This window comes from Geotrypetes seraphini, chromosome 11 (assembly GCF_902459505.1).
Source record: "Geotrypetes seraphini chromosome 11, aGeoSer1.1, whole genome shotgun sequence".
NCBI lineage: Eukaryota > Metazoa > Chordata > Amphibia > Gymnophiona > Dermophiidae > Geotrypetes > Geotrypetes seraphini.
The window spans coordinates 84,102,109-84,129,922 of NC_047094.1; the positions used below are offsets into that span (position 1 = coordinate 84,102,109).

A 27,814-nucleotide genomic window follows, 5' to 3' on the forward strand; every position below is an offset into this window, starting at 1 on the left:
GAAAAGGATCTGGGTGTCTTCGTAGACAAGTGTGGTGACAGCCAAAAAAGCAAACAGGATGCTAGGTATTATTAAAAAAGGGATGGTTAACAAGACTAAGAAACAACCTGGGCCAATCAGAGCCTCAGGTTCTTCCCCAATGCACTGGGAAGGGGCCTAAGGCTCTGATTGGCCTGGATGCCCCACAGGAGTGGCCTTAGGCATCCGAGCCAATCAGAGACTTAGGCCCCTTCCTGGTGCATCTGGGGAGGAGCCTGAGGCTCTGATTGGCCCAGGTTCTTTAAGGCCCCTTGGAAGGGGCCTGAAACAACTTGGACCAATCAGAGCCTCAGGCCCCTCCCTGGTGTATCCCATGATGCACCGAAGAGGGGAAGGCCCATTTTGTAGAGGCTGGCCAGCTGGCTGGAGGGAGTAGGCATCCCTCCGGTCAGCCATCTAATTCAATGTACGGGGCAGAAGAGTTGGAGGCGGGGGGGGGCATCTCTCCCACTGTTGGGGGGAGTTCATTTGGCAGAGGAAGAGAGTGGGCATCTCTTCTGCTGTGAGAGGTGTTGTGTGGCAGCGGGAGAGAGTGGGCATCTTTCCTGCTGCAGGGGGGGGTGTTAGTTGGCAGCGGGAGAGATTGAACATCTCTCCTGCTGTTGTTGTGCTTTGAGGTTTGTTTTTTTTGCATTTTTTTCTGTGCATATGCCCATCACTATCACCAGCGATAGGCACATGCAAATTTAGTGAGTCTTCGCCAATCTCATTTACATGAACGTTTTTGGGAGAATGACTCGCATTTTAAAATTTGATAGCAGCCCGTCATTTTTAACTCAGTTTTTTGAGAACCTATGCCCAGGACAGATAGAGAAAATGCTTGAGTACCTGAATATAAACCACATAGACTATAAGTGGTATATAAGAACTAAAATAAGATGTATCCATACAAGTCTTCATTTGCCATCAATTACTGTGCTTTCATGAAAACCTTTAATGGAAGAAGCAACTAACTAGCTAGTCAGAGACACAAGGACTAACACCAACTGTAGCAGGACTTGATTATCCACTCCAACTCTAGCTGAGATCATTTTCTTGCACCTTTTCTAACTTCATGTAAAATTGTACCTTAAGTTTATCTTCCCTATTTTCTATCTAACTCCTATTACTCTGCCTTATCTGTCTATATTTTTATTACTGTAATTGTCTATTGACAGAGGCATTTTCAAAACATTAACACATCCAAAAAAATGTCATATGAGTAAATCAGCACTTGAATGTTTTTCTCGCCAAAACGTCCAAGTGCCAATTTTTGAAACCGTTCGTTTGGACATCTTACAAAGCGTCCTAGCCACTGTGGGGCTCATAATTGAAACAGAAATACGTCTAAAAACCCGCTCAAATCAGCACTTGGGATGACCTAAAACAGGTCGTCAAATGCCGATAATCAAAATGGGTTTTTAGACGCATCCAGAGACTTTTAGGCCTCTGAAAACCACTGTGCGCCCAGAGCTAAAAGGGGTGTTTTTGAAGGACTAGTTAGGGCAGAATATGGGCCAACATAGACTTAGTCGTACTGCAGGGATAATCGAAAGTTTTACGAGGCTATCTGGATGGAACTTATACGTTGTGACTTAGGCGATCTAAAAAGTTTCAAGTTTATTAAGATTTTGATTTACACGCAATATCAAATATTTTCAATGCATATTACAAAAATTAAAATTGGGGAAATAAATAAATCATTTAAACAATAGACATAAAAACATATCCATAGACAGTAAAGAATACATAAGGACTACTGGGATAAAATTACATTTGTTTAAATTAAAAAAAAAAAACACAACAATTTAGGGAGGAACAACATCAGGAAAGGTATAGATAGGGGAAGAAAGGAAAAAAAAAAGATTATCTAATTTAAGAATCAAATGCATCTTTATAAAGGTAACTTTTTAAGTTCTTTTTAAATTTTTCTAGAGAGGTTTCAGCGCGTAGAAAAATAAGAAGTTTGTTCCAGAGCTGAGGTCCAAAAATAGAAAAAGTTGTATTTCTTCTAGTGCCTATTATTTTTAGCGTTGGAATAGTTATTAAATATTGATCTGCTGATCGAAGAGATCTGGCAGGGGAATAAGGTATTAAGTACCAATATAAGAATATTGGGGTATTAGTTTTCAGAATTTTAAATGTAAACAGGTCTAAGTCTAAATGTAAACAGGTCTAAGTGCCCAGAAGGTATCCAAAGTGACCAGACAACCACTGCAGACACAAAGTACAGACCCCCCTCCACTGATCACTGACCGCCCCCCCCACCATACAAATCAGAATAAAAATGTATATACCTGCCTCCAGAACATCAGCACCTGGCATAGGAAAGCCTAGTGGAGCTACACAGAGATGGTTTAAGTAGTTGGGGGGGGGGGGGGGGGGGGGGGAGGGTTAGTGAAACCATAGAGAGGAGGACCCAGGACCTTAAGCCACTCTAACCACTGCATTCATGATGAAATATGTGAGTCCATAAACACCCACAAAACCTTACTATACTGCCATATAGGTGGCACCTGCAGCCATAAAGACATTTGAGATTGTACACAGATGGGTACAGTAGGTTTTGGGGGGGGGGTTCACCATGACCTGCAAGGGAGTTGTGGTGAGATGTTTATGTGGCACCCTTTTTGTGAAGTTCACAGCAGTGCCCTGTAAGGTGCCCCACTACTCTGTTGCCATGTCTGGGTGGTCAGTCCATCACTTTGCTGGCCCCTCCCCCATCCAAAAGGTCTGTTTCTAGGCATTTGGCACTTGGATGACTTTTTGGACTTGCATGTAGTGTAAAGATAGATGTAATAGTGGTCTGTATGATCAAACGGCTGGACATAGAATTAGACAATTTTCAAAAAAAAAAAAAATTTTGGGACATATTTTTCGAGAATGGACTGCCGACTTTGGGTGACTACTGCCCTAGGCCCAAAACAGACTTAGACATTTATTTTAATTATGCACCTCCATGCATCCAAAATTAAAGAGGGCATATTGGAGGCATGTTCTGGGTGGGCTTTGGGTGGGCTTAGACTTGGACGTCTTGCAGTAATAATCAAAACTTTCCCAAGACATCCTGGACAGAACTTAGACACTTTTAAAACAGGTCTAGCTTAGAACGTCTAAGTGCCAAAAAGGTACCCAAACTGACCAGAAGACCACTGGAGGGATTAAGTATTGACTCCCCCACACTCCCTCAATGGTCACTAACCCCCTCCCACTCCCCAAAAATATGAATGAGACAGTACATATCTGTCTCTAGAACAGCAGCATCTGGTGTGGGAAATCCTAGTACAGAATTATACAGGTGTCTTAAGTAGCCTGGTGAGTGGGCTAGTGAGCCACAGAGAGGAGGACCCAGGCCCACAAAACACTCTAACCACACTACATTTATGGTGGAAAATGTGAGCTCACCAAAACCCTACTATATTGCTATACAAGTGTCACCTGAAGCCAAAAGGGCTATTGGAGTGATAGGTATGTATAGTAGATTTTGGGGAAGTTTGGGTGGGAGGGCTCACCATAAATTATAAGAGGGTTATGGTGAAATATACTTCTCGCACTCTTCATGTGAAGTTCACAGCCACACCCTCTAAGATGCCCCACAGCTCTATTGGTATGTCTATGTGGACAATCTATTAATATGCTGGCCCCCTCCCATGTCCAAATGGTCTAGATTTGGACATTTTGAACTTGGATGATTTTGTGGTCAAAAATGGCGAATAAACTTGGATGTACTAAAGTTGGATGTCCTGGCGACCAAGATATTTAAGTAGGTGATTAAAAAAAAAAAAAAAAAAAGAAAATTGGGATGCCTAGTGGTTTTGCCAGTTTCGAAAATGGCCATCTCGCTGCCTCTGACTTTGGATGTCTTGTGGGAAACGTCTAAAGTTGGACTTAGACATCCTATCGAAAATGCCCCTCCACGTCTGGTTTATACTTTGTTATACGTTGCCTTGGATAAACTTCTTCAAAAAGACAGTAAATAAATTTTAATAAATACATAAAAAAGTATGATGACCAATTTATATGTTTTCGTATCACAATTCTATGAGGGATAATATTGAGTTATGATTGTTGAGTTTAAATATTAAAATCTTAGGCCAGGAAAAATGCAAGGCTGAAGAAATGTCAAGGTGGGCTGACTGTCCTTGCACCAGCCTTGCTGTCCTCCCATGCATGGAAGAAGCCCTATGTGGCATGGCCTGATACATGCCCATCTAAGCCTAAGCTCCACACTATCACATGCACAGGGGAAAAGGGTTTATTTATAGTTATTAAAATCTTGCTATACAGACGGGTCAGAGCAGTTTATGCAATAAAAACAAAAGTTTAGCATTTAAATATAAGAGAAAAGAAATACATACACACACAGCCGATGTCAGTGTCACTCCTCTCTCTCTCTCTCTATCGTATATAGAGAGAGGAGTGACATCGGCTGCACATCCCTACTATAGCAGGACATGTTTATCCACTCCTACCCTAGCTGAAAATTTTCAAGCAGCATTCTGACCTCAAATGCATTATTTATCTTGCTTACACCCTATGCTGTCCATTAAAATGTTTTTACCATGTATTGTGTCAACATTGTAATGTAGTATACAGTGCCATACTTTGATTGTAATTTGAATATTTTTATTGCTATAGTTGCCTTGAGTGAACTTGTTAAAAAAGGCAGTAAATAAATAAATAACTAGCATTCAAGCGACCAATAATTTTTTTCAGACAATCTGACTCATAGAAACCAAACCAAAGACCACTGATCAAAAAGGCCATAGGATGAAGTTAAGAAGTGAGAGGCTCAGGAGTAATCTAAGGAAATACGTTTTTACAGAAAGGGTGTTAGATGTGTAGAATAGTCTTCTAGTAGAGGTGGTAGAGACAAAGACTGTGTCTGAATTCAAAAAGCATTGGACAGGCTTGTGGGATCTCTTAGGGAGTGGAGGAGATAGTGGATTCTGTGGATGGGCAGATTGGATGGGTCATTTGGCTTTTATCTGCCATCATGTTTGTATGTAAAAGTTAGTGTGAATAGGCAAGTCTTTAGGGTGTGAAGTCTGACTGCAATACTGAATCACAGGATTCCCAAAACCAATCTGACTTTTTTTCCCCACTTTATTGTTTTGTTGTTGTTTTTTTTTTAAATTGTACCACACCACCTTCACCAATATACTCATGACCTCTTCCCTCCCCAAATATAATTTTACTAACAATATCAGAAGTACATAAGCACGGCTGTACTGGGAAAGACTGAAGGTTCATTAAGCCCAATGTCCTGTTTCCAGCAGTGGCTGATCCTGGTGAAATAGGCCAATGTAGGAAATGTGAAGAAAGATGTTACACCAGACAGGCCAGGTGTTAAGGACAAGAATCAGTTTACATATGTAAACATCGGATCAGACACCTTAAAGCGCCCCATGGTGACATCTCCATGGGGGGAATACTTTTCAGAACTAGAGAGAATTACATACAAAATCTGATGATCAGAGAAAATTTTAAGACAATCCAGGAATGTAAAACTTTTAAAATTAAAACAACTGATGATCAGGATACTCAGAGAAAAAAAATTAAGACAATCCAGGAATGTCAACCTTTTAAAATTAAAACAATTGGAGACTTTGTAACTGATAAGAAAGGACTTAAAGACCAAGTCAGAAACATTTTAACTCATCATGAACCTAAAATTCTGTGCTTGTCAACATTGTGAACACTCATTGACCACCCCCCCCCCCCAATCTTTCTCCTTTAGACATTTGGAATATTTGATTTGATTTCTTATATACCGCTATACCTTGAGGTTCAAAGCGGTTTACAATGAAGATAGATTAAAGATACATTAAAATAAAATAAATAAAAATACTTTCAATGATTCCGTTATATTTTCTAGTACAATCTTTTGTTCATCCTCTCCTGACTTCAAGAAAGGGGTTTTAGTTTCCCACAGCTAGTTGAAAAACGTATTTAGTTTATCTAATAAAAAGCCTATCACCATATTTCTTGTGTTTCTCTTAATCCTTATCTGTGTGCACTGGAGTGGAAACACTGCTTCATGCAGCTCCATCACCCTTTACAGGTAGGCAGCCCTCAGCCCCTCATCAGCACCAACCTTCTCCATCACTGAAACATGCAACATAACCCAGATATCCACCCCCCCCCCCACCTTTCCTCTCACTTTGGGAACAGCAGCGGCAGGTATGGCTCAGGCAATGGGGATCAGCTCCAGACCTGGCTTCAGAATCCAGAGAGCTAATGACACCACAGACCCAACATGCTCTCCAGCACACAAACCCCTCGGCTCGGGGGCAGAAGGGCAGCACATTCACTTCATTCACCCCCCTCCCCCGCCCCCAGTCAGACCTACACAGCCCCCGCAAGCACGAGCCATCCAGCCAGCTCCAGCTCGCACAGATCTCTGGCAATGCAGGGCTCCGCTTCGGCCCACATGTGCTCCACTTTCCCAGGTGACGGGGGCCCAGGGAAGACCAGCAACTACACTAGTTCTACAACCCGCAGACACAGCACCGCTGACCCCCGAAAGCATCCCGGCAGAAGCCGGCAGCTGCAGCACTCCCCTGCCGGCCCCTCGCCCCCCGATCTCAGCAGAAGCCTCGCCAGCTCCGAGTGCCCCCGACCCCTGCACACAAGCAGCCGGCAGCAGCAGATCCCCCCCGACCCCCTGCACCCATGCAATCGGCAGCTCCCTCCCCCTCCGCACCCATGCTGTAGGCAGCTCCGGATCCCCCGGCCCCCAGGTAGCCGCTGCCCTGCTCCCCGCTCACAAACGGGCAAAGCGGCGGAGGGGAGACACCGGCAGATCCTCCCAAGATCCTTCATCGCAGCCCAAAACCCATCTATACAAACACACAGGGAGGAAATACTCACGATGTTGGCATGAAAGTGTCGGGCAGCAGGCGAGCCGCTCCGCTTTCTGCAGCACATCCGTTTTGGGGGTTTTGGTTTTGGGTTTTTTTTTTTTTGCTTTTTCAGCTCCACAATCGCCTCCCTGCGAGCAGAGAGGAAGGCTGGCAGGCGGGCAGCGGGCAGCGGGCAGGCGGGCGCCACTGCGCACGCGCGCCCCCAGTCCCCCTTCGCCTGACTTCCTAAAGCTTTTTTGCAGGTTTTGCACTTCCAACGTCAAAACTCTAGAGTCTAATGCGAGGCGTACAGTGAGAGAAGGAGCATGCCCGGACCGGGAGAGAGACCCACGCAGACCCACGCAGAGCACGCACACGTGTGTGCCCACCCTCGGCGGGGAGAACAGCGCGAGACGGCAGGCTCAAGCGGTGATGCAGAGAGAGAGAGAGGGGACGGCAGGGTAGGCACTGGAGGCTCCTTCCTTTTTCTTCACTTTTTCTTTGAAGTGTTTGCTTATTTCCGGTTGCCACATCTATTAAAAAAAAAAAAATCTATTCCTTCTGCTTTGCACATTTCCACCAAAACATTTCCATTGCAGAGCGCAGGTGATGGTTGACATGTTTCTGTTAGAATTTGCAGAAACTTGTGAACAAAATTCTCCCTTCGAAAGTGTTGGGAGTAGAAAACACGTTTGAACGCGTCTTCAGTAAAAGTCATTTGGGCAGAGGAGTGTTTGAAGTTTGCTTGCATTGCTTTTCTCAAATTAAAAATAAACGAAAATGTCCAGATGTTTTCTAATGTTAAAGTTTTTCATTATATCAATAACTAACTTATATTTTGCCCTATGGTGCTTTTTTTTTTTTTTTTTAATAACCCCAAAAAAGTGTATTCATGCTAGTATGTACAGAAACGTATATTTTTGGTTTAGATAGATATAGATATACCTTGGCAAATATTCGTCTTGCTCTACTTGGGCTTAAAGTGAAACTTGGGGATGAGAGCTGCTCATTGAAATGAGTTCCCTGGTTGTTCTGGGAGAGGGACGGGGGCTGGTAGGTTGATCAATGATCATGGCTGTTGAATGTGATTATCCAAATCCAGGGGGCTGCGGAGGTGTCTAGTGACTTGAAAGTTTACTATAACAGTTTGGAGGCTCAGCTACATACCTATCCAATTATAGAGTGTCAAAGTCATTCGACACATTCCCAGACACAATGTTCATCTGTATTTACAAATCAAAGAAGTGCTTGACAATCGTGCTTTAATCTCACAATGAGAAACTGGGCTCCAGTGCATAAGGTCGCTGTATGCAAGAGGAAAAAGAACCGACAATTGGTTAGAACCAAAATGCCAGTGTTCAAATCCCATTTCTCTCAGTGCTGCTCCTGGTTCTGGGTAAATCACTCTAGGTAAGCTAGAAATGTACTGTACAATACTGTAAATAAATGAATGAATGAATACCCTGCATTGCTCCAGGGGACCTCTGGGGACAGGGAAATGTTTCCTGTAGGAGCTAAACACATTTTTCATTGCTGCAGCAGACAGTTACCTGCAGAAATTTCAGCCTAAAAATAAAATCTCAGTTATTTTAATCCTTATCATCCCCAAATTTGATTTTCTGGGTCTGTAGGACAGTGTGAAGACTTCACCAAAAGCCCATACATTGGAAATCTGCTCCAAATTATTTGACTAATCAAGTGTATCATAGTAACAAACATAGTAGATGATGGCAGATAAAGACCTGAATGGTCCATCCAGTCTGCCCAACCTGATTCAATTTAAATTTTTTTTTTTTTTTTTTTTCTTCTTAGCTATTTCTGGGCAAGAATCCTAAGCTTTACCCGGTACTGTGCTTAGGTTCCAACTGCCAAAATCTCTGTTAAGACTTACTCCAGCCCATCTACACCCTCCCAGCCATTGAAGCCCTCCCCTGCCCATCCTCCACCAAACGGCCATACACAGACACAGACTGTGCAAGTCTGCCCAGTAATTGGCCTAGTTCAATATTTAATATTATTTTCTGATTCTAAATCTTCTGTGTTCATCCCACACTTCTTTGAACTCAGTCACAGTTTTACTCTCCACCACCTCTCTCGGGAGCGCATTCCAGGCATCCACTACCCTCTCCGTAAAGTAGAATTTCCTAACATTGCCCCTGAATCTCCCACCCCTCAACCTCAAATTATGTCCTCTGGTTTTACCATTTTCCTTTCTCTGGAAAAGATTTTGTTCTACGTTAATACCCTTCAAGTATTTGAACGTCTGAATCATATCTCCCCTGTCTCTCCTTTCCTCTAGGGTATACATATTCAGGGCTTCCAGTCTCTCCTCATACGTCTTCTGGCGCAAGCCTCCTATCATTTTCGTCGCCCTCCTCTGGACCGCCTCAAGTCTTCTTACGTCTTTCGCCAGATACGGTCTCCAAAACTGAACACAATACTCCAAGTGGGGCCTCACCAATGACCTGTACAGGGGCATCAACACCTTCTTCCTTCTACTGACTACGCCTCTCTTTATACAGCCCAGCATCCTTCTGGCAGCAGCCACTGCCTTGTCACACTGTTTTTTCGCCTTTAGATCTTCGGACACTATCACCCCAAGGTCCCTCTCCCCGTCCTGTATATCAGCTTCTCTCCTCCCAGCATATACGGTTCCTTCCTATTATTAATCCCCAAATACATTACTCTGCATTTCTTTGCATTGAATTTTAGTTGCCAGGCATTAGACCATTCCTCTAACTTTTGCAGATCCTTTTTCATGTTTTCCACTCCCTCTTCGGTGTCTACTCTGTTACAAATCTTGGTATCATCTGCAAAAAGGCACACTTTTCCTTCTAACCCTTCAGCAATGTCACTCACATACATATTGAACAGGATTGGCCCCAGCACCGAACCCTGAGGGACTCTACTAGTCACCTTTCCTTCCTTCGAGCGACTTCCATTAACCACCACCCTCTGGCGTCTGTCCGACAGCCAGTTTCTGACCCAGTTCACCACTTTGGGTCCTAACTTCAGCCCTTCAAGTTTGGTCAACAGCCTCCTATGAGGAACTGTATCAAAGGCTTTGCTGAAATCCAAGTAAATTACATCTAGCATATGTCCTCGATCCAGCTCTCTGGTCACCCAATCAAAAAATTCAATCAGGTTCGTTTGGCACGATTTACCTTTTGTAAAGCCATGTTGCCTCGGATCCTGTAACCCATTAGATTCAAGGAAGTACACTATCCTTTCTTTTAGCAACACTTCCATTATTTTTCCAACAACTGAAGTGAGGCTCACCGGCCTGTAGTTTCCTGCTTCATCTCTGTGACCACTTTTATGAATAGGGACCACATCCGCTCTCCTCCAATCCCCAGGAATCACTCCCGTCTCCAGAGATTTGTTGAACAAGTCTTTAATAGTACTCGCCAGAACCTCTCTGAGCTCCCTTAGTATCCTGGGATGGATTCCGTCTGGTCCCATCGCTTTGTCCACCTTCAGTTTTTCAAGTTGCTCATAAACACCCTCCTCCGTGAACGGCGCAGAATCTACTCCATTTTCTCGTGTAACTTTGCCAGACAATCTCGGTCCTTCTCCAGGATTTTCTTCTGTGAACACAGAACAGAAGTATTTGTTTAGCACATTTGCTTTCTCCTCATCACTCTCCACATATTTGTTCCCTGCATCTTTTAGCCTAGCAATTCCATTTTTTATCTTCCTCCTTTCACTAATATATCAGAAAAAAATTTTATCTCCCTTTTTTACATTTTTAGCCATTTGTTCTTCCGCCTGTGCCTTCGCCAAACGTATCTCTCTCTTGGCTTCTTTCAGTTTCACCCTGTAGTCCTTTCTGCTCTCCTCTTCTTGGTTTTTTTTATATTTCATGAACGCCAACTCTTTCGCCTTTATTTTCTCAGCCACTAGGTTGGAGAACCATATCGGCTTCTTTTTATTGATTTTTTTCACATAAAGGTCTGTAGCCATTTTTATCGCTCCTTTCAGCTTAGACCACTGTCTTTCCACTTCTCTTATGTCCTTCCCTTCCTAACAGCTCTTTCTTCAGGTACTTTCCCATTGCATTAAAGTCCGTACGTTTGAAATCTAGGACTTTAAGTATCGTGCGGCCGCTCTCCACTTTAGCCGTTATATCAAACCAAACCGTTTGATGATCGCTACTACCCAGGTGAGCACCCACTCGAACATTAATAATAATAATAATAATAATAACTTTATTCTTGTATACCGCCATACCCAGAGAGTTCTAGGCGGTTCACATAGGTTAAACATGGATTACATGAAGTTAAGAGTTGGTTGAACAGATTTACATAAATTAAGTATAGTTACGTGCATCGTTACATGCGGTTCACATTAATTTAACATAGTTACATGCAGTTAAGTAATAGTTGAACAGAGTTGTGTGGAGTTAGGTGTTGAAATGAGCAGGGATACAGGCAGGGGAGAAGATAAGATTGGGGAGAAGGAAAAGGTGGGTCAGGGGGGAGGAGGGGTGAGAAAGAGGGGGGGAGGGGGGATCTATGAGGAGGGGGGCCATTAAGTGTTGTGGCTTTGGAAGAGGTGTGTTTTGAGTAGTTTTCTAAAGCTGAGGTAGGTTGGAGCTTCGAGGATTAATTGGGCTATCCATGGGTTTAGCTTGGCAGCCTGGAAGGCGAGGGTTTTGTCGAAGAATTTGTTGGAGTGACAGAGTTTTAGGGAGGGGAAAGCAAATAACTGGATTCTGCGGGGGTTCTTGTTTCTGTTATTCAGGATGAAGTGTGGGTTGATGTAGTTTGGGGTTAGGCCGAATACTGTTTTGTAGCAGAAACAAGCGAATTTAAATAGTACTTTGGATTCCAATGGCAGCCAATGAAGTTTGTGGTAGAGAGGGGTAACATGGTCCCATTTTTTCAAGCCGAATATAAGGCGGACAGCAGTGTTTTGGATCATTCTGAGTCTTCTGGTGTTTTTCTTCGTGGAGCTCAGGTAAATGATATTACAATAGTCTAGTATGCTAAGAATGGAGGATTGGACTAGAAGGCGGAATGACGTGTCGTCAAAATATTTTTTTATGGTGCGTAATTTCCAGAGCGCCGAGAAGCTTTTCCTGACTGTATTGTCGGTGTGCTTCTCCAGGGTTAGGTGTTTGTCCAGTGTGACTCCTAGTATTTTTAGGGTTTGTTCGAGGGGAAAGGTTGATCCTTTTACTTGAATTGTGGTGTCTAATATTTTGTCTTTGGGGCTAGCAAGGAAAAATTTTGTTTTGTCAGGGTTTAGTTTCAGTCTGTAGGATTGCATCCAGAGTTCTATCTGGTTGAGTGTATTTGAGAGGGAGGTGAGGAATTCTGGTGTGAAGCTGGATAGCGGGATGACTATAGTGATGTCATCTGCGTAGATGAAGAATTTGAGTTTGTGGCTCTGCAGAAGATTACCCAGGGAGGCAAGGTAGACATTGAACAGGGTGAGGGACAGGGGGGAGCCCTGCGGAACACCACAGGAGTTGTCCCATTAGAGATACTCTCTCCATTTGTGAGGACCAGATCCAATATCGCTTTTTCCCTTGTGGGTTCCGTCACCATTTGTCTGAGCAGAGCCTCTTGAAAGGCATCCACAATCTCCCTACTTCTTTCCGATTCCGCAGACGGAACATTCCAGTCCGCATCCGGCAGGTTGAAATCTCCCAACAGCAGAACCTCCTCTTTCCTTCCAAACTTTTGGATATCCACAATCAGATCCTTATCAATTTGCTGCGATTGAGTCGGAGGTCTGTAGACTACACCCACGTAGATAGAAGTTCCATCTTCTCTTTTCAGAGCAATCCATATCGCTTCTTCCTCTCCCCAGGTCCCTTGCATTTCGGTCGCTTGGATATTGATCTTTACATAGAGAGCTACTCCTCCACCTTTATGACCATCTCTGTCCTTCCTAAAAAGATTATATCCCGGTATGTTTGCATCCCATCCATGTGATTCACTGAACCATGTCTCTGTGATAGCAACAATATCTAGATCTGCCTCTAATATCAGGGCTTGCAGATCATGAACTTTGTTGCTTAGACTGCAAGCATTTGTGGTCATCGCTTTCCAGCTATTTTTCAGCGATAATCTCCTTTTTTGTATGGATTTTTGTGTCGTTTCACTTTCCGTTGCAATACTAAGAAATGAGTTGCTGATATTGCTTACGTTGCAGCCTTTACTACTATCACATCTTTTCTTTTGCCGGGGGTGGTCTCTATAATTGTCCTTCGTACAAACACCACCCCCACCTTCTAGTTTAAATGCCTAGAAAAATATTGTCTAAATTTCTCTGCAAGGTTTCTTTTTCCTGCTATAGTAATATGTAGCCCATCAGTGCAATATAGCTTCTTGTCCTTCCATGTATTTCCCCATCCTCCTATGTACCTGAAGCCTTCTTGATGACACCAGGCTCTGAGCCATCTATTGAAGTCCTCTGTGTTTTTCACTCTTTGCTCTCCCTTTCCATATGCAGGCAGTATTTCAGAAAAAGCTAAAGTCTTTACAAAAGGTTTCACGCCCTCACCAAGCTCCCGAAAAGCTTTCTGTGCTGGAAGTGTGGAGTTGTTGGCCAGGTCATTTGTTCCCAGATGGATAACATCAGTGTTAAAATCCTTAGTTTCTTCCTTAATTATAGTCAGTATTTGCCTTGAACTCCTGGTAGCTGAGGATCCTGGAAGACATTTCACTATTTTGGTCTCCTCGCCTTGTGTTCCAAGGTTAATGCCTCTGATGATGGAATCCCCCAACAGTAATTGTTTTCTGTTTTTGGCTTTTTTATTTGTACTTAGGGTGCGCTTGTTCTCTTGAGTTACCTTCATTGGTTCCAGTCCCACCTCCCTTCTGTTTTCCTGAGTATCGCAGTGCACTAGTGGAGCGAAGGAATTCTGTAGAGGTAATATTAGTGAAGGTGGATGTTTCTGTGTTACATGTCGCAGTCTTCCTGATCCTACTGTGACCCATTTATTCCTGGGCTGTTTTATTCTTTGAGGTAGAGGTGGTAAGTTGGTATGATTTTGTGGAGTGATGGAAGCTGCTTTAATTGTATTCAATTCCTGTTTAAGTTTGCCGAGCTCCTCCTTAATACTGGCAAGTTGAAGACAGATGGGGCAAGCCTTAAGCCTCCAAATAGTATGTCTTGGAATTAAAGCACCACAGTGATTGCATAGAATAAAGGTCATCTTGATTGGTTGTGAAGTCCTGATTATATGGGTCTCTATATATGAATAGTGGTCCCTGGGGTTGGTGGGACTATAAGTCTTACCCTTATTCCTATGAAGGGAAAGTGAAAGAGGAAATAAGATTTAACAGAGGAAAGAGAAGGTATCAGATGACCCCTTTAGAGAGCCTTCCTTAAAGGAAGCCCAGGCCCATATGAAGCTCTTTGGAACTCCTGATTCTGAGTTGCTCTTTTGCCAGTGCAGGTTCATACTGAGAACTTAAACATCAGAACAAGGGATGCATTAGCCCAGTGGTTCCCAAACCTGTCCTGGAGGACCCCCAGGCCAGTCGGGTTTTCAGGATAGCCCTAATGAATATGCATAGAGCAGATTTGCATGCTTATCACTTCCATTCTATGCAAATCTCTCTCATGCATATTCATTAGGGCTAGCCTGAAAACCCAACTGGCCTGGGGGTCCTCCAGGACAGGTTTGGGAACCACTGCATTAGCCCTTTCCATTCCAGTACATACAGTAGAGCAGTGTTTTTCAACCTTTTTACATCTATGGACCGGCAGAAATAAAAGAATTATTCTGTGGACTGGCACGGTCCATGGACCGGCGGTTGAGGAACATGGGGCTAAGTTGTGGGCCAGACCCCACCCATCTCTACCCAATCTGCACCCCAGACCCTGCTCCCATAATAGTACGTCCCGTGCCTCATCTGGAAGCCTTCCCTCTGACGTTGCAACGTCGGAAAGAAGGCTTCCGGTTCAGGTGCAGGATGCCCGTAGGAGCCACTGCCCGTGGCTTTGTGCACTGAATCGGTTAGGAAGAGGGAGCTGGCTCGAAAATAACGCCGCTTCGATCGCACCGTGGACCGGCGGTTGAAGAACACTGCAGTAGAGCACTGGTAGTATGCGGTAGATGGGAGGTCTTGCTCTTTTGAAATTAGTGGGAGTCAGATGACAAAAGTGGCCTTGGGAGACCCTTGAAACAGCATTCTGATGCGAAACATGTCGGGCTTGTCTCTCCCAGGACAAAATATGTAAAGCAACTAAAAAGATAAGCTATGATACATAAAGCACTTTGCACTTTATATATATGAAAAAATAAGCTATATATATATGAAAAAAATAAACTAAATTATTGGAAAATAGTTGAGTAAATAGCATGGGCCAGTGAGGAGTTCTCATGTAATTCTTCCCGCTAAAGAAATTTTGACAGCGGTGGAGTGGTGGGATTGTGGGCCGAAGATAAGCTCTGAAAGTTTGTATTTAAGATCGGGTGTGATCATAGTATTACACTTCTCCCTTAGTATTTGCGGTTTCAGCATTCGCGGTTTCAATTATTCACGGTTTTTAGCTTGCTGGCTCCTCCCCCCAAATTACATCAGCTTGCATAGAGAAATCACTGATTCCAAGCGTTTACAGAGAAAATTGCTGATTCCCAGCACTGTCTTCACCATGTTTTGCCTCTCCTTCAGGAACAGACCAGGTCTCCCACCATGTTATTCGCGGTTTCACTATATTCACGATGGTTTTTAATAGAAAACAGCGAATAACATATGAAAAAGTTATTCATGGTTAATCCCTTATCACAGCGAATACGGAGGGAGAAGTGTACTCCCAAGTAGAAGAGTACTGAAAAATACATCGTTTATATTAGATGCAACATTAAGCATGAAAGACCAAATATTGGCTGTGATTAAATCTACATTCTATCAAATGCGCTTGCTTAGTAGAGTTAATCCGATGTTATCTGGCTATGGCTTTCGGTTAGTGGTACAGACAAGTTTCAAGTTTCAAGTTTGACCTTTATTTGATGAATCGCTTATAACAATATCTAAGCGATGTACAGTGTTAAAAACCATCAGAATGTGGTAATACATTTAATTTACAATAGTCACAATTTACAATAGACCACAATTATCTCGAGGTTAGACTATTGTAATGCACTTTACTGGGGCAGTGTTCTCCCCAGAAATTTTTTCTAGCCGGGTGGCACGAAAAAATAGCTGGATGGGGCAGGATGGGGAAATATGTTGGTGCAAATTTGATGCTATGCAAATTAACCCTCCCTTCTTACCGTGAAGTAGTAGGAGTGGGGAAGAGGGTTGGCCCACGACCTGAAACGCTATGAAAGTTACCCCTCCCTGCTCACGGTGAAGGAGTAGGGTAGGGGTGTCCAACCTTTTGGCTTCCCTGAGCCACATTGGACAAAAAAATTTTCTGGGGCCGCACAAACACCAACACTAGCTGATGAGCAAAAAAAAGGCTGAGCAGGTCCCAAATTTGCAATCACTAATATAGAAGATGTACGTATCTAATAATAAACCTTCATTAAAGGGACACTGTGGAGAAGAACCCAAAAAAGCAGTAATTCTTACCCTGACTGAGTGATCCTCCACGTACACCGCTGACAGTGGGAGCAGCCACAGGCTTTCGCATCCCACTCTGATGAGCAGAGATGCGCGTTCCTGGTTCTCCCATTCACTTCTATTACACCTATGGTGAGCCTCTTCAGAGGTGAGCCTCATCAGAGTGGGGATGCTGAATCAGCTGTCAGCAGCGCACGTGGAGGATCGTTTAATCAGGGTAAATATTACTGCTTTTTTGGGCCTCCTCCCTGCCCCCCCCCCCCCCCTTGGTTTTCATGTATGCATGAAAGCAGGGGCAGCTTGAGGATATTGCCTTTGGCTGCAAAGCTTGGAGATTTTGAGTTGCCAGACTGGAGGAAGATGTCTTCAGTTGGCAGGGCTTGGGAATCTCCACTAGCTCAAGTATTTATAAATTGCACTCAGGCAGGGAGAAACTTCGGTGCCCCTCCACTAATTTTGGGCTCCAGTCCCTCTTCCAAATCAGCTGTATATGACTACGCCACTGAATACCAAAATAATTGTGATGCACATATCCCAAAGCTAACATATTCCAGTTAATAAATTCATAATAAAACAATTTTTTCTACCTTATTGTCTGGATGTTTTGTTTTTCCATCATCTTGGTCCCAGTTTCTCTTTCTGCTTTTTGTCGATCTTCTACCAATTCTCTTTCCAATGTTTGCTGTCCAGTTTTTCTCCTCTCAATACTGTTCCATTCTTTCCTTATGCCTGTCTCCAATGTATTGATTTTTCCCTTTCAGCCTTCTTAACTTTTTCTCTTTTTTGCCTCTGTCCACTCAAATCTTGCCTTCTTTCTCACCCTTCTTCTTTATAAATGTTCAGCTACTTCTCAATTCTCCATCTTCTCTCAGTCCCTAGCTCTCCCATTTCCCATCTCACTCCTTTCCCAGCCTCCTATTTCCTTCTATCTACTCCCCATTACCATATTTCTACCTCTGTACTCACTCCTCTCTCACTCATGTTGTCATCTCCCTTTTGACCTCATCCACATGGCTCACCACTTTCAGAATCCCCCTCCCTCTCTCCACTGGTCAGGCTGTAACTTCCTGTCCCTTTCTTTCCATCTCCTGCCTAGCATCTTCTTATCCCAGCTCTCTTCCCTCCTGCCCTCCCATGGGTCCATCTCTCTTCCTCTATCTCCATGGTCCAACATTTTGCTCCCTCTCTTTTCTGTTTTCTTCTTTCCTCCCCCTTTGATGCTGAACAATGAAATGGAGGGGGAAAAAAGAGAGATGCTGCATCTCTGCCTTCCATCCACAGATCTAACATTTCTCCCTCCTTCCCATCCCAAGATCCAACTTCTCTCCCTTTCTCTTCCTAACTGACCCCATCCCATCTCTCCCCCTGCCTGCCTTCCTCCCTTCCCCAGATCCACCATTTCTTCCTTTCTCTTCCCAACAGTTCTCCCTTCAAATATCTCTTTCCCTCTTCCTCCACACCAATGCTATAAATTCTGTGCAGGGTATCAGGATTATGCAGGTAAGATGAACTAGACCATTTCTAGAATGCTTTTGAAGAGTTATCAAATGTATCTACAATTGATCTGGATCTCTAGAGCAGTGTTCCTTAACCTTTTGACACCTATGGCCCGGCGGAAATAAAATAATTATTTGGGCACCAGCACCAGTCCACAGACCGGCAGTTGAAGAACACTTGGATAAGTCATGCCCATCTCCACTCAATCTCTGCCCCAAACCCCGCCTCCATAATAGTACTAATTGTAACACCATTTGTTCCATTCATTTTTCATATAAATACACAATATAATTGTATTAACAGCACATAATGCTTTTAACCACAAAATTAAAATACACAAAGTACACCGTATGCTTTTTAACATTCATTCCTACCATAAAACAGATAACCCCATGCAAATGCAGGACCAAAAATTAAAAGTACTAATATTTACAAACCCTAAGATGCAAGGCTTTGCAAGCAGTACAACCTCAGAGGAAAAGAAACAAATGCATTTCTTCCTGAACAGACAAATCAATCACTAAATTAAAAAAAATAAAAGCATTTCCCCTACCGTTGTTGTCTCTCTCCCTCCATGTGCCGTGCCTTCTGGCCTGCCCCCCAGTGTTATCTTTGGGCCGGTCTACTTTGCGATCAATGCAGCATCTTCGGGCCGGCTCCCTGATTGCTGCATTGCACAAAGCTGTGGGCAGCAACTCCTCGCATGCGTCCCGCGCCTCATCTGGAAGCCTTCCCTCTGACATTGCAATGTCAGAGAGAAGGCTTCCGGTTCAAGCGCAGGCCGCGTGGAGAAGCACACCAGGAGGAATAGTGAGAGCACAGGAAGATGTCCCCCCATCCAAAGAAGTATCATTGGAGGAAGATGACTGGCCCTACTCCAAGGACGTGGACCTACGCCCCCCAAGGAACTCCCGAATAAAGAAGATGGGGATCATTGTAGGCGACTCCATTATACGACACGTGGACAGCCACACCGCAGGAGGAAGAGAGGACAGGGTCGTCACCTGTCTGCCTGGAGCAAGAGTAAAGGATGTGACCAACAGGATCTCCAGGATCATAGATGGCGCACGGGGAGTGGACACAGCTGTGCTTATCCACGTGGGAACAAATGATGTGAGCGGGCGGAAGTATGACAGGGAAGAGATGAAGGGCCAGCTCCGCTCACTCGGAAGACAATTGAAGATCAGGGAGGTGAAGGTGGCCTTCTCTGAAATCCTCCCTGTACCAAGAGCAGATGGAAAGAGACAAGGGGAATTGCAAGTGATCAACGCCTGGATGAGACGATGGTGCGAAGACGAAGGTTTTGACTTCGTGCGCAACTGGACGGCGTTCTGGGGAAAAAGCAAGTACTACAGAAGGGATGGACTACACCTCAACAAGGAAGGAGCAAGAGTTTTGGCAGGCAACATGAAGAAAGCAATAGAGAAGGCTTTAAACTGAAGGACAGGGGAAAGCCAACAGTCGACCACCGGTCGATGGCACGGACAACAGGATGCCCCGACGTAGAAACAAAGGACTACTACTCATACACAAGAGAGGTCGACCTCACAGCCAACAAAGGAGAACAAGCAGGAAGGGACAACTCAGACACAGGAGGGGATGACCACACAGCAAACATGGGAGACAACACAGGAGCAGTAAAGGATACCGTAAATGAGACTGTAAGGACAGCCAAGAGTAGAAGGTCCAAAAAGGTAACACAAAGGGAACTTAGATGTATGTATACAAATGCTAGAAGTCTAGGAAACAAAATGGGAGAACTAGAGACGATAGCAAGACATGAGAACATGGATTTCATTGGCATAACAGAAACATGGTGGAATGAAGAAAACAAATGGGACACAGTACTACAGGGATACAAACTATATAGAAGGGATCGAGAAGGGCAGAAAGGTGGAGGTATTGCCCTATATGTTAAGGAAGGAATAGATTCTGTTGGAATGATTACAACAGACAGGAAAGAGAAGCTGGAGTCCCTCTGGATCAAAATTCCTGGTCACAATGGTGCAGATACAAAAATTGGCCTTTACTATCGTCCCCCAAGACAGGCGGAGGTCACTGACTCAGAAATGATGGAGGAAATCAAACAAGTATGCAAGACAGGCAATGTAGTTATATTGGGAGACTTCAATTTCCCAGGAATAGACTGGAAACTAGGAGCCTCCAACTGCGGCAAGGAGGCCAAGTTCCTGGAGGTGCTAGGGGATTGCTTCCTGGAGCAAATGGTAAAAGAGCCGACAAGAGGAGACACCACCTTGGACTTGGTCCTAAATGGTCTCACCGGACCGATAACAGAAGTAGAAGTCATGGTTCCACTGGGAACGAGTGATCACAATGTAATCAACTTTAAACTTGACATCGGGAAAGGGAAACATACCAAAACCTTAACCACCACCTTAAACTTTAAAAAGGGTAAATACGATTGCATGAGAGCCATGGTAACAAAACGACTCGAGAAGATGGTGGACAAACTTGAAACAGTAGATCAGGCATGGTGCCTATTGAAAAATACTATTGCAGAAGCACAAGATCTCTACATTCCGAGGATTTCCAAAGATCGGAGAACTAAAGGCAAAGGAGAACCGGCATGGCTTACCATACAGGTGAAGGAAGCCATAAAAGAAAAGAAGGACTCTTTCAAAAAATGGAAATGCACGAAGACAACCGAAGCCTGGAACAAACATAAAGATAAACAGAAGAAATGTCACAAGGCGGTGAGGGATGCAAAACAGGACTATGAGGAAAAAATAGCCCGGGAGGCTAAAAACTTCAAGCCCTTCTTTAGATACGTGAAAGGGAAAAAACCTGCAAAAGAGGCAGTGGGACCCCTGGACGACAAGGGAAGAAAAGGGTACATCAAGGAAGATAAACAAATCGCAGACAAACTAAATTCCTTCTTTGCGTCCGTCTTTACGAAGGAGGACACCTCAACAATACCTGAAGCGGAGAAATTGTTTACAGGAGAAATAGAGGACAGCCTCACCACAGTTGAAGTGAACTTAGATCAGATATACTACCAGATCGACAAACTTAAAAGTGACAAATCCCCTGGACCGGATGAAATTCACCCGAGAGTCTTGAAGGAATTGAAGGTTGAAATCGGAGAGTTATTGCAAAAACTTGCAAACCTGTCAATCAGAACTGGTCAGATACCAGATGACTGGAGGAAAGCGAACATCACGCCAATCTTCAAAAAAGGATCGAGAGGAGAACCGGGCAACTATAGACCTGTGAGTCTTACGTCTGTCCCCGGCAAGATGATTGAATCACTGATCAAGGATAGCATAGTTCAGCACTTGGACACACACGACTTGATGAAACCCAGTCAACATGGATTCAGGAAAGGGAAATCGTGTTTGACGAATTTACTCCAATTCTTTGAGACCGTGAACAAGCAAATTGATAGTGGAAAGCCGGTGGACATAATATACTTGGACTTCCAGAAAGCATTTGACAAAGTTCCACATGAAAGACTTCTCAGGAAACTACAAAGCCATGGCATAGAGGGAGATATACAAAGATGGATAGGCAAATGGCTGGAAAATAGGAAGCAGAGAGTGGGCATAAATGGGAAGTTCTCCGACTGGGAGAAAGTGACTAGTGGTGTACCCCAGGGCTCGGTACTTGGGCCGATCCTTTTTAATATTTATATCAATGACCTGGAAAACGGAACATCCAGTGAGATCATCAAGTTTGCAGACGACACAAAACTCTGCCGGGAAATCAGATCGCAGGAGGACAGTGAGGAACTCCAGAGCGATTTGTGTCGGTTAGAAAACTGGGCGGAGAAATGGCAGATGAAGTTCAATGTGGAGAAATGCAAGGTAATGCATTTAGGCAGTAAAAATAAGGAATACGAGTACAGAATGTCAGGTGCAACTCTGGGAAAAAGTGAACAAGAAAGGGATCTGGGTGTACTGATAGATAGGACCCTGAAGCCGTCGGCACAATGCGCGGCAGCGGCAAATAAGGCAAATAGAATGTTGGGCATGATAAAGAAAGGAATCTCGAGTAGATCGGAGAAAGTTATAATGCCGCTTTATAGGGCAATGGTCAGACCCCACTTGGAATACTGCGTCCAACATTGGTCTCCCTACCTAAAGAAGGATATAAAACTGCTGGAGAGGGTGCAGAGACGAGCAACTAAACTAGTGAAGGGTATGGAGAAACTGGAATATGAGGATCGACTTAAAACACTGGGATTGTTCTCCCTTGAGAAAAGGAGACTGCGTGGGGATATGATCGAGACCTTCAAAATACTGAAAGGAATCGACAAAATAGAGCAGAGAAGATTATTTACATTGTCCAATTTGACACGGACAAGAGGACATAAAATGAAGCTAAGGGGGGGGCAAGTTCAGGACTAATATCAGGAAGTTCTGCTTCACACAGAGAGTGGTTGACATCTGGAATACTCTCCCAGGGGAGATTATTGCAGAATCGACAGTCCTAGGCTTCAAGGGCAAACTAGATGCATATCTCCTTGAGAGAGGCATATAGAGATATGGTTGGCTATAGGGTAAGCCAGGTGTATACCTGGCAGGGCCTCCGCGTGTGCGGATCACCGGACTAGATGGACCGAAGGTCTGATCCGGAGATGGCGCTTCTTATGTTCTTAAGCCTTTTCCCATGGCTTTGTGCACTGCAGCACTCAGGAAGCTGGCCTGAAGACGCCGCGTTGATCACACCGTGGACTGGCGGCTGAAGAACGCTGTCTAGGGCCCGATGCACGTGCCGGCCCTGTGAACCAGCAGAAAATTTCTGCGGACTGGCACCGGTCCACGGACTGGCGGTTGAAGAACACTGCTCTAGAGCACCTGGTTTTGGGCATTTCCACCAGCTGTGTGCAGTTAACTTTTATCCCTCTACATGAGGAACTATCCTCTTGGAATAATTTTTGGATAGAGTGATTGTCATTCAAACAGTCATAGCTGCCAGTGCAGAAATTAGAAATAAATTTAAAGAAATGGGTCAAGTTATTTTGGTCTGTTCCCATTTTGTACTGTGTATGAAGGTTTCAATCCCTTATACAAAGTTCTAAGTTTATTCAAGACCACATATATGAAATATCCCAAAATACTCACCAATTTCACCAATTAATAATTCAGAAACTCCAGTCAGAGTCTCAGGACTCCTACAGCCACTTTGGCTCTTGGGACACATTTTTTTTTGCAAGCCGTACACCAATCATCTTCCCTGTCCTTACTCCAGGGGTGTCCAACCCGCGGCCCGACAAGAAGTTTTGTGCGGCCCAAGCTTCTCTCTCCCTCCGGCGGGTAGTTTTCTGGCTGGCTCCCTTCTGCAGTCGGCTGCGGGTGGCGTCGGCTCCTCGTGCGCGATTCGGTAGCCTTCTCTCTGACCTTCACTAACTGAGTAATCATGTATGAGAACCTTGGAAAGTCCTGTTTGATTATGTACTTGTCATGTTATATTTATTTATGATTGTATTTTGTAAACTGCTTAGGTCTAAGCAGATGAGAAATTTTTTAATTAATTAAATAAATAATATGCCCCAGAAGGAGTTCAAGTCGATCTGCAATCTAGAAGTGCCTGGCAGTATCCAAGGGTTACATTATTTCATTAGGATTTATGGCACAGATAACTTAGGGCTCTGCGCTAGCGGTTTAACACATGTAATAATGCACGCTAAACCGCCGGACGCGCTTGCCGCTACCGCCTCCTCTTGAGCAGGTGGTAGTTTTTGGCCAGCGCGGGGGTTACCGTGTGATGAAAAGTCGTGCGTGTTAACCCCGCTAGCGCAGTTTTGTAAAAGGAGCCCTTAGTATGTATTTGTGATTATGGTATATGATTTAGAGAGAAGATTGGCTATATCTGGTGCTGTAGTCTTGATATTATAGGTTCTTGTATGGGTGTCTCTTTCCCGGTTTGTAGAGAGCTTAGTCATCTATTGAGATCTAAGAGAGGTGATTTGTTTTTGGTGGTTGTAGCCTGTTGTTTGGGGGAGGGGGATGTAAAGTATTTTCCAAAGAGATTTTTAGACCTTTTTGAAAGTTTTGGTAGGAGGGGGTGTTCCAGATGCTGGCCCCTTCTACATCCCAACAGCTTGTTTTATACATTTTTCATTTGGATATATATATATATATTTTTTTTTTTCAAAAATGGTTCAAAAAGAAATAGACACCCAAAGGATAGACACACAGGGCACATTTTCAAAAAAGCAAGATAGACGTTTTGCAGTTTTGAAAATGAACATGTTCACTACTGGATTTTTGTGCATCCTCCACAAAACATCTAAACTCGGAATTTGATGTCATATTGAAAATGCCTCTCTACGCCTGACTGCTGCTCCCATTATTTTCTCCAGAAGTGATATTGATAATTTTAAAGTATGTGAGTGGAGAAATAGAACTATAACAGATGATACCAATCATATAGACAATTAATAAAGTCCCATAGATAAATAAATAGCATTTTAACACATCACCAAGTTTTACTAATTGTTTACATTTGCTTTTAGAGGGTCAGTGCTGCTTTTCTGGCTTGGGAGTATACTGTTTTGACATTCACATATAGCTGGAATCATCAGCAACACCCATTCAGTCATCCAAGTTATCACCTTTTAACTGGCCTGCGCTGGCTATCTTTTTATACTATTAACCTTATTATAAACCATTTAGATATGTATTATAGACAGTATATCAAGAAACTATTAAACTTGAAACTTGAAGGCTCTTCATGAAGGATTACCTTACTAGCTGTCTTCTCTAACTATCCCTTTGTTCCACTGCAACTGCTCTGTTCATCCTTTCAGGCCCTAAGTAGGCTCGCAGGGAATCTACAAGACACAGTGCCTATTTCTTTTGTCACTTGCTCTCTGGAATAGCCTCCCAAAGCTTTAGTATATTAGTATTAGACCTTAGTATGTGTTGTTTAATTTTTAAAAAATTATTTATTCATTTTCAAAATTACATTAAGTGTATATATATATATTCAATCACATTAACAATAAATATATCACTTAGAGTCTATCATTTGTACATTACATAAATTCTTATCCCTCCCCCTTCCCCCCCGCCCTACCATATATTCCATAATCATATAAATACATATTAATAAATAAAATATCCCCCACCCTACCCAATTGAACTGATACATTTAAGGGAAACAGTTTCAACTAATCCGTACAATATTTTGTTAATGGTTTCCACACATCCTGAAATTTCTTGAAATATCCCCTTTGTGATGCAATAAATCTTTGCATTTTATAGATATGGCATAAAGAGTTCCACCAAAAGTTGTACTTTAATCTCCTCCATTCCTTCCAGTTATATGTAATTTGTTGAATGGCAACACCAGTCATTATAAGTAGCAATTTATTGTTGTTTGCAGAAATCTGACTTTTTGCTCTCATTTCCATACCAAATATCCCAGTATCATATGATAATGCCACTGGGTTATCTAATAAATTATTAATTTGGTCCCAAATTGATTTCCAGAAATTCATAATAAATGGGCAATAAAACAATAAATGATCTAAAGTCCCTGCTTCTAGATGGCAGTGCCAACATCTATTAGACAAAGAACTATCTAATTTTTGCAACCTAACAGGGGTCCATAACGCTCTATGCAACAGAAAAAACCAAGTTTGTCTCATAGATGCCGACACCGTACATCTCATCCTCCAAGACCAAATTCGTGGCCATTGAGATGCTTGATCTCAATACTCCAAATATCTCTTAGACCAGTTTTTAACTTCTTTTTAGTAAATCCAGTTAATATTTTATACCACTGGGCGGCCTGGTGACCCAAGAAGTCTGTCTGGAAACAAAGAAGTATGTGTTAAGGTAGAATAATAACTTGTAACATAAACTTGTACTGAAATTATGGCAAATTGTAACCTGTAAACTATGGGGCTCATAATCGAAACAGAAATAAGTCTAAAAACCCACCCAAGTTGACACTTGGACAGTCAAAAAGACAGGTCGTCCAATTGCCGATAATTGAAATGAGTTTTTAGATGTATCCAGAGACTTTTTAGACCTCTGAATCCCACTGTGTGCCCAGAGCAGAAAAAGGCATTTTTGGAGAAGTAGTTAGGGTGGGATGTGGGCCGACCTAGACTTTGTCGTACTGCAGGGATAATCAAAAGTTTGACGAGACTGCTTAGAAGGAACTTAGGTGATCTAAAAACAGGTAGAAGTGCCCAAAAGATATCCAAAGTGACTACTTAACCACTTCAAGGACAAAGTAAAGACCCTCACACTGACCCCCCCCCCCCCCCGTGTTCACTGATCCCCTCACACCACCATAAAAATCAGAATAAAAATGTACATACCTGCCTCTGGAACATCAGCACTTCGCATAGGAAATCCTAGTAGAGCTGCACAGAGGAGGGGCTAGTGAACCATAGAGAGGAGAACCCAGGCCCATAAGCCACTCTAACCACTGTATTTATGATGAAAAATGTGAGGGCACCAAAACCCCCAAACCCTACTCTCCTGCAGCCGTAAGGGCTATTGGGGTTGTAGACAGGTGGGTACAGTAGATTTTGGGGGGCTCACCATGAGCTATAAGGAAGTTCTGGTGAGAAGTTCACAGCACTGCCCTGTAAGGTGCCCCACTGCTCTCTTGCCATGTCTGGGTGGCCAGTCCATCACTTTGCTGGTCCCTCTCACATCCAAAAGATCATGTTCTGGACGTTTCAGACTTGGACGAATATTTGGTTGAGAATGTGGTATAAAAATAGACGTACTGGCGGTCTGGACGATCAAACGCCTAGACGTACAGAGAGACAATTTTCGGGAAAAAAATCTTTTGGACATACTTTTCGAGAACGGACCTTTTGCGGCTGCCGACTTTGGGTGACTAGCACCCTATATCCAAATGGATTTAGATGTTTCTTTTGATTACTAGTTGTTTAGCCCGTTACATTAACGGGTGCTAGCAGCCCTTCTCTCTTATTTTTACCTCCTCCCTGTCCAGCAGCACCCCCACCCATTCCCTGCTCCCCCTATATAGCAGTAGCCCTTCTCCTTTTATCTCCCCCTGTTCAGCATCACCCCATTTCCAGCTCCCCATATCCAGCAGTAGCTCTTCTCCTTTGCAGGAGCCTTTCTCCCTTCCTTTTACCTCCCCCCCCCCTGTCTAGCAGCACCTCTTCCCTGCTTCCCCTATCCAGCAGTAGGCCTCCCTTCCTGTTACCTCCCCCCTGTCCAGAATCACCTCTTCCCTGCTCCTCCTGTACTGCATCACCCCCTTACCTGCTCCCCCTGTCCAGTCCGGTGATCTCCAGCCATCAGGCTGGCTCCTGCAGGGAGTCTAGTTCCTGTCCGGTCCCCGCCAGGCGTGCGAGCCTGCTCCGCCCCCTCCCGACCTGCTGGGAGTATTTGAATTAGACCCGACGTTTCCTGTTGAGGGAAGCACTCCTCACCGGACTCAACGGTGAACTCCAGCCATCAGGCCGACATCCGCCTTGTTTTTTTGGGTTTTTTTAGTTGAAAGACGCGGCGGTGGCTCCTCTCATGATCCCCGCCTGCGTCGGAAGTCCGACGCAGGCGGAGATCGTGAGAGGAGCCACCGCTGCGTCTTTCAAAGAATCGTAAGCCGCGCATGCGCACTTCCTATGTGTCGCTACAGCTCACGGAAAACCGGCACACACTTAGGAAGTGCGCATGCGCGGCTTACCATTTTATTATATTAGATGGTCCTCCATGTATGTTTAACCTGTAACCCGTTCTGAGCTCTTTGGGGACAACAGGAGAGAAAATGAAATAAATAAATAAATAACTTGCAGAACTATCTTATCCCAGATTCAGACAGGTTTGAAGACACAGTTGTTTCAAAAGGCATTTGGTTTCTCATGACTGGGGAATTGTGTGGCCGGATTCTGTGAATGAGCTAAACTGGTCTGATTCCAGTTGAGACTTGTCATTGGTTGTGTTTGCATCAACTATAATCCCTTTGACC

General features: G+C 43.8%; 1 protein-coding gene and 1 long non-coding RNA gene across 2 annotated transcripts in view; one reads left to right on the top strand and one right to left on the bottom strand.

Moving 5' to 3' along the window:
• RGS19 (regulator of G protein signaling 19) overlaps positions 1-7,200 on the bottom strand; it is a 116,821-nt gene extending 109,621 nt beyond the window's left edge. The window contains exon 1 of the mRNA XM_033962721.1: positions 6,892-7,200. Within this exon, the coding sequence (XP_033818612.1) occupies positions 6,892-6,948 (57 nt within the window). The 5' untranslated portion in view covers positions 6,949-7,200. The remainder of the gene's footprint in view (positions 1-6,891) is intronic.
• Positions 7,201-27,814, top strand: part of LOC117368934 — a 28,172-nt gene continuing 7,558 nt past the window's right edge. Inside the window, exon 1 of the long non-coding RNA XR_004541039.1 lies at positions 7,201-7,324. This is a non-coding gene — a long non-coding RNA (uncharacterized LOC117368934). The remainder of the gene's footprint in view (positions 7,325-27,814) is intronic.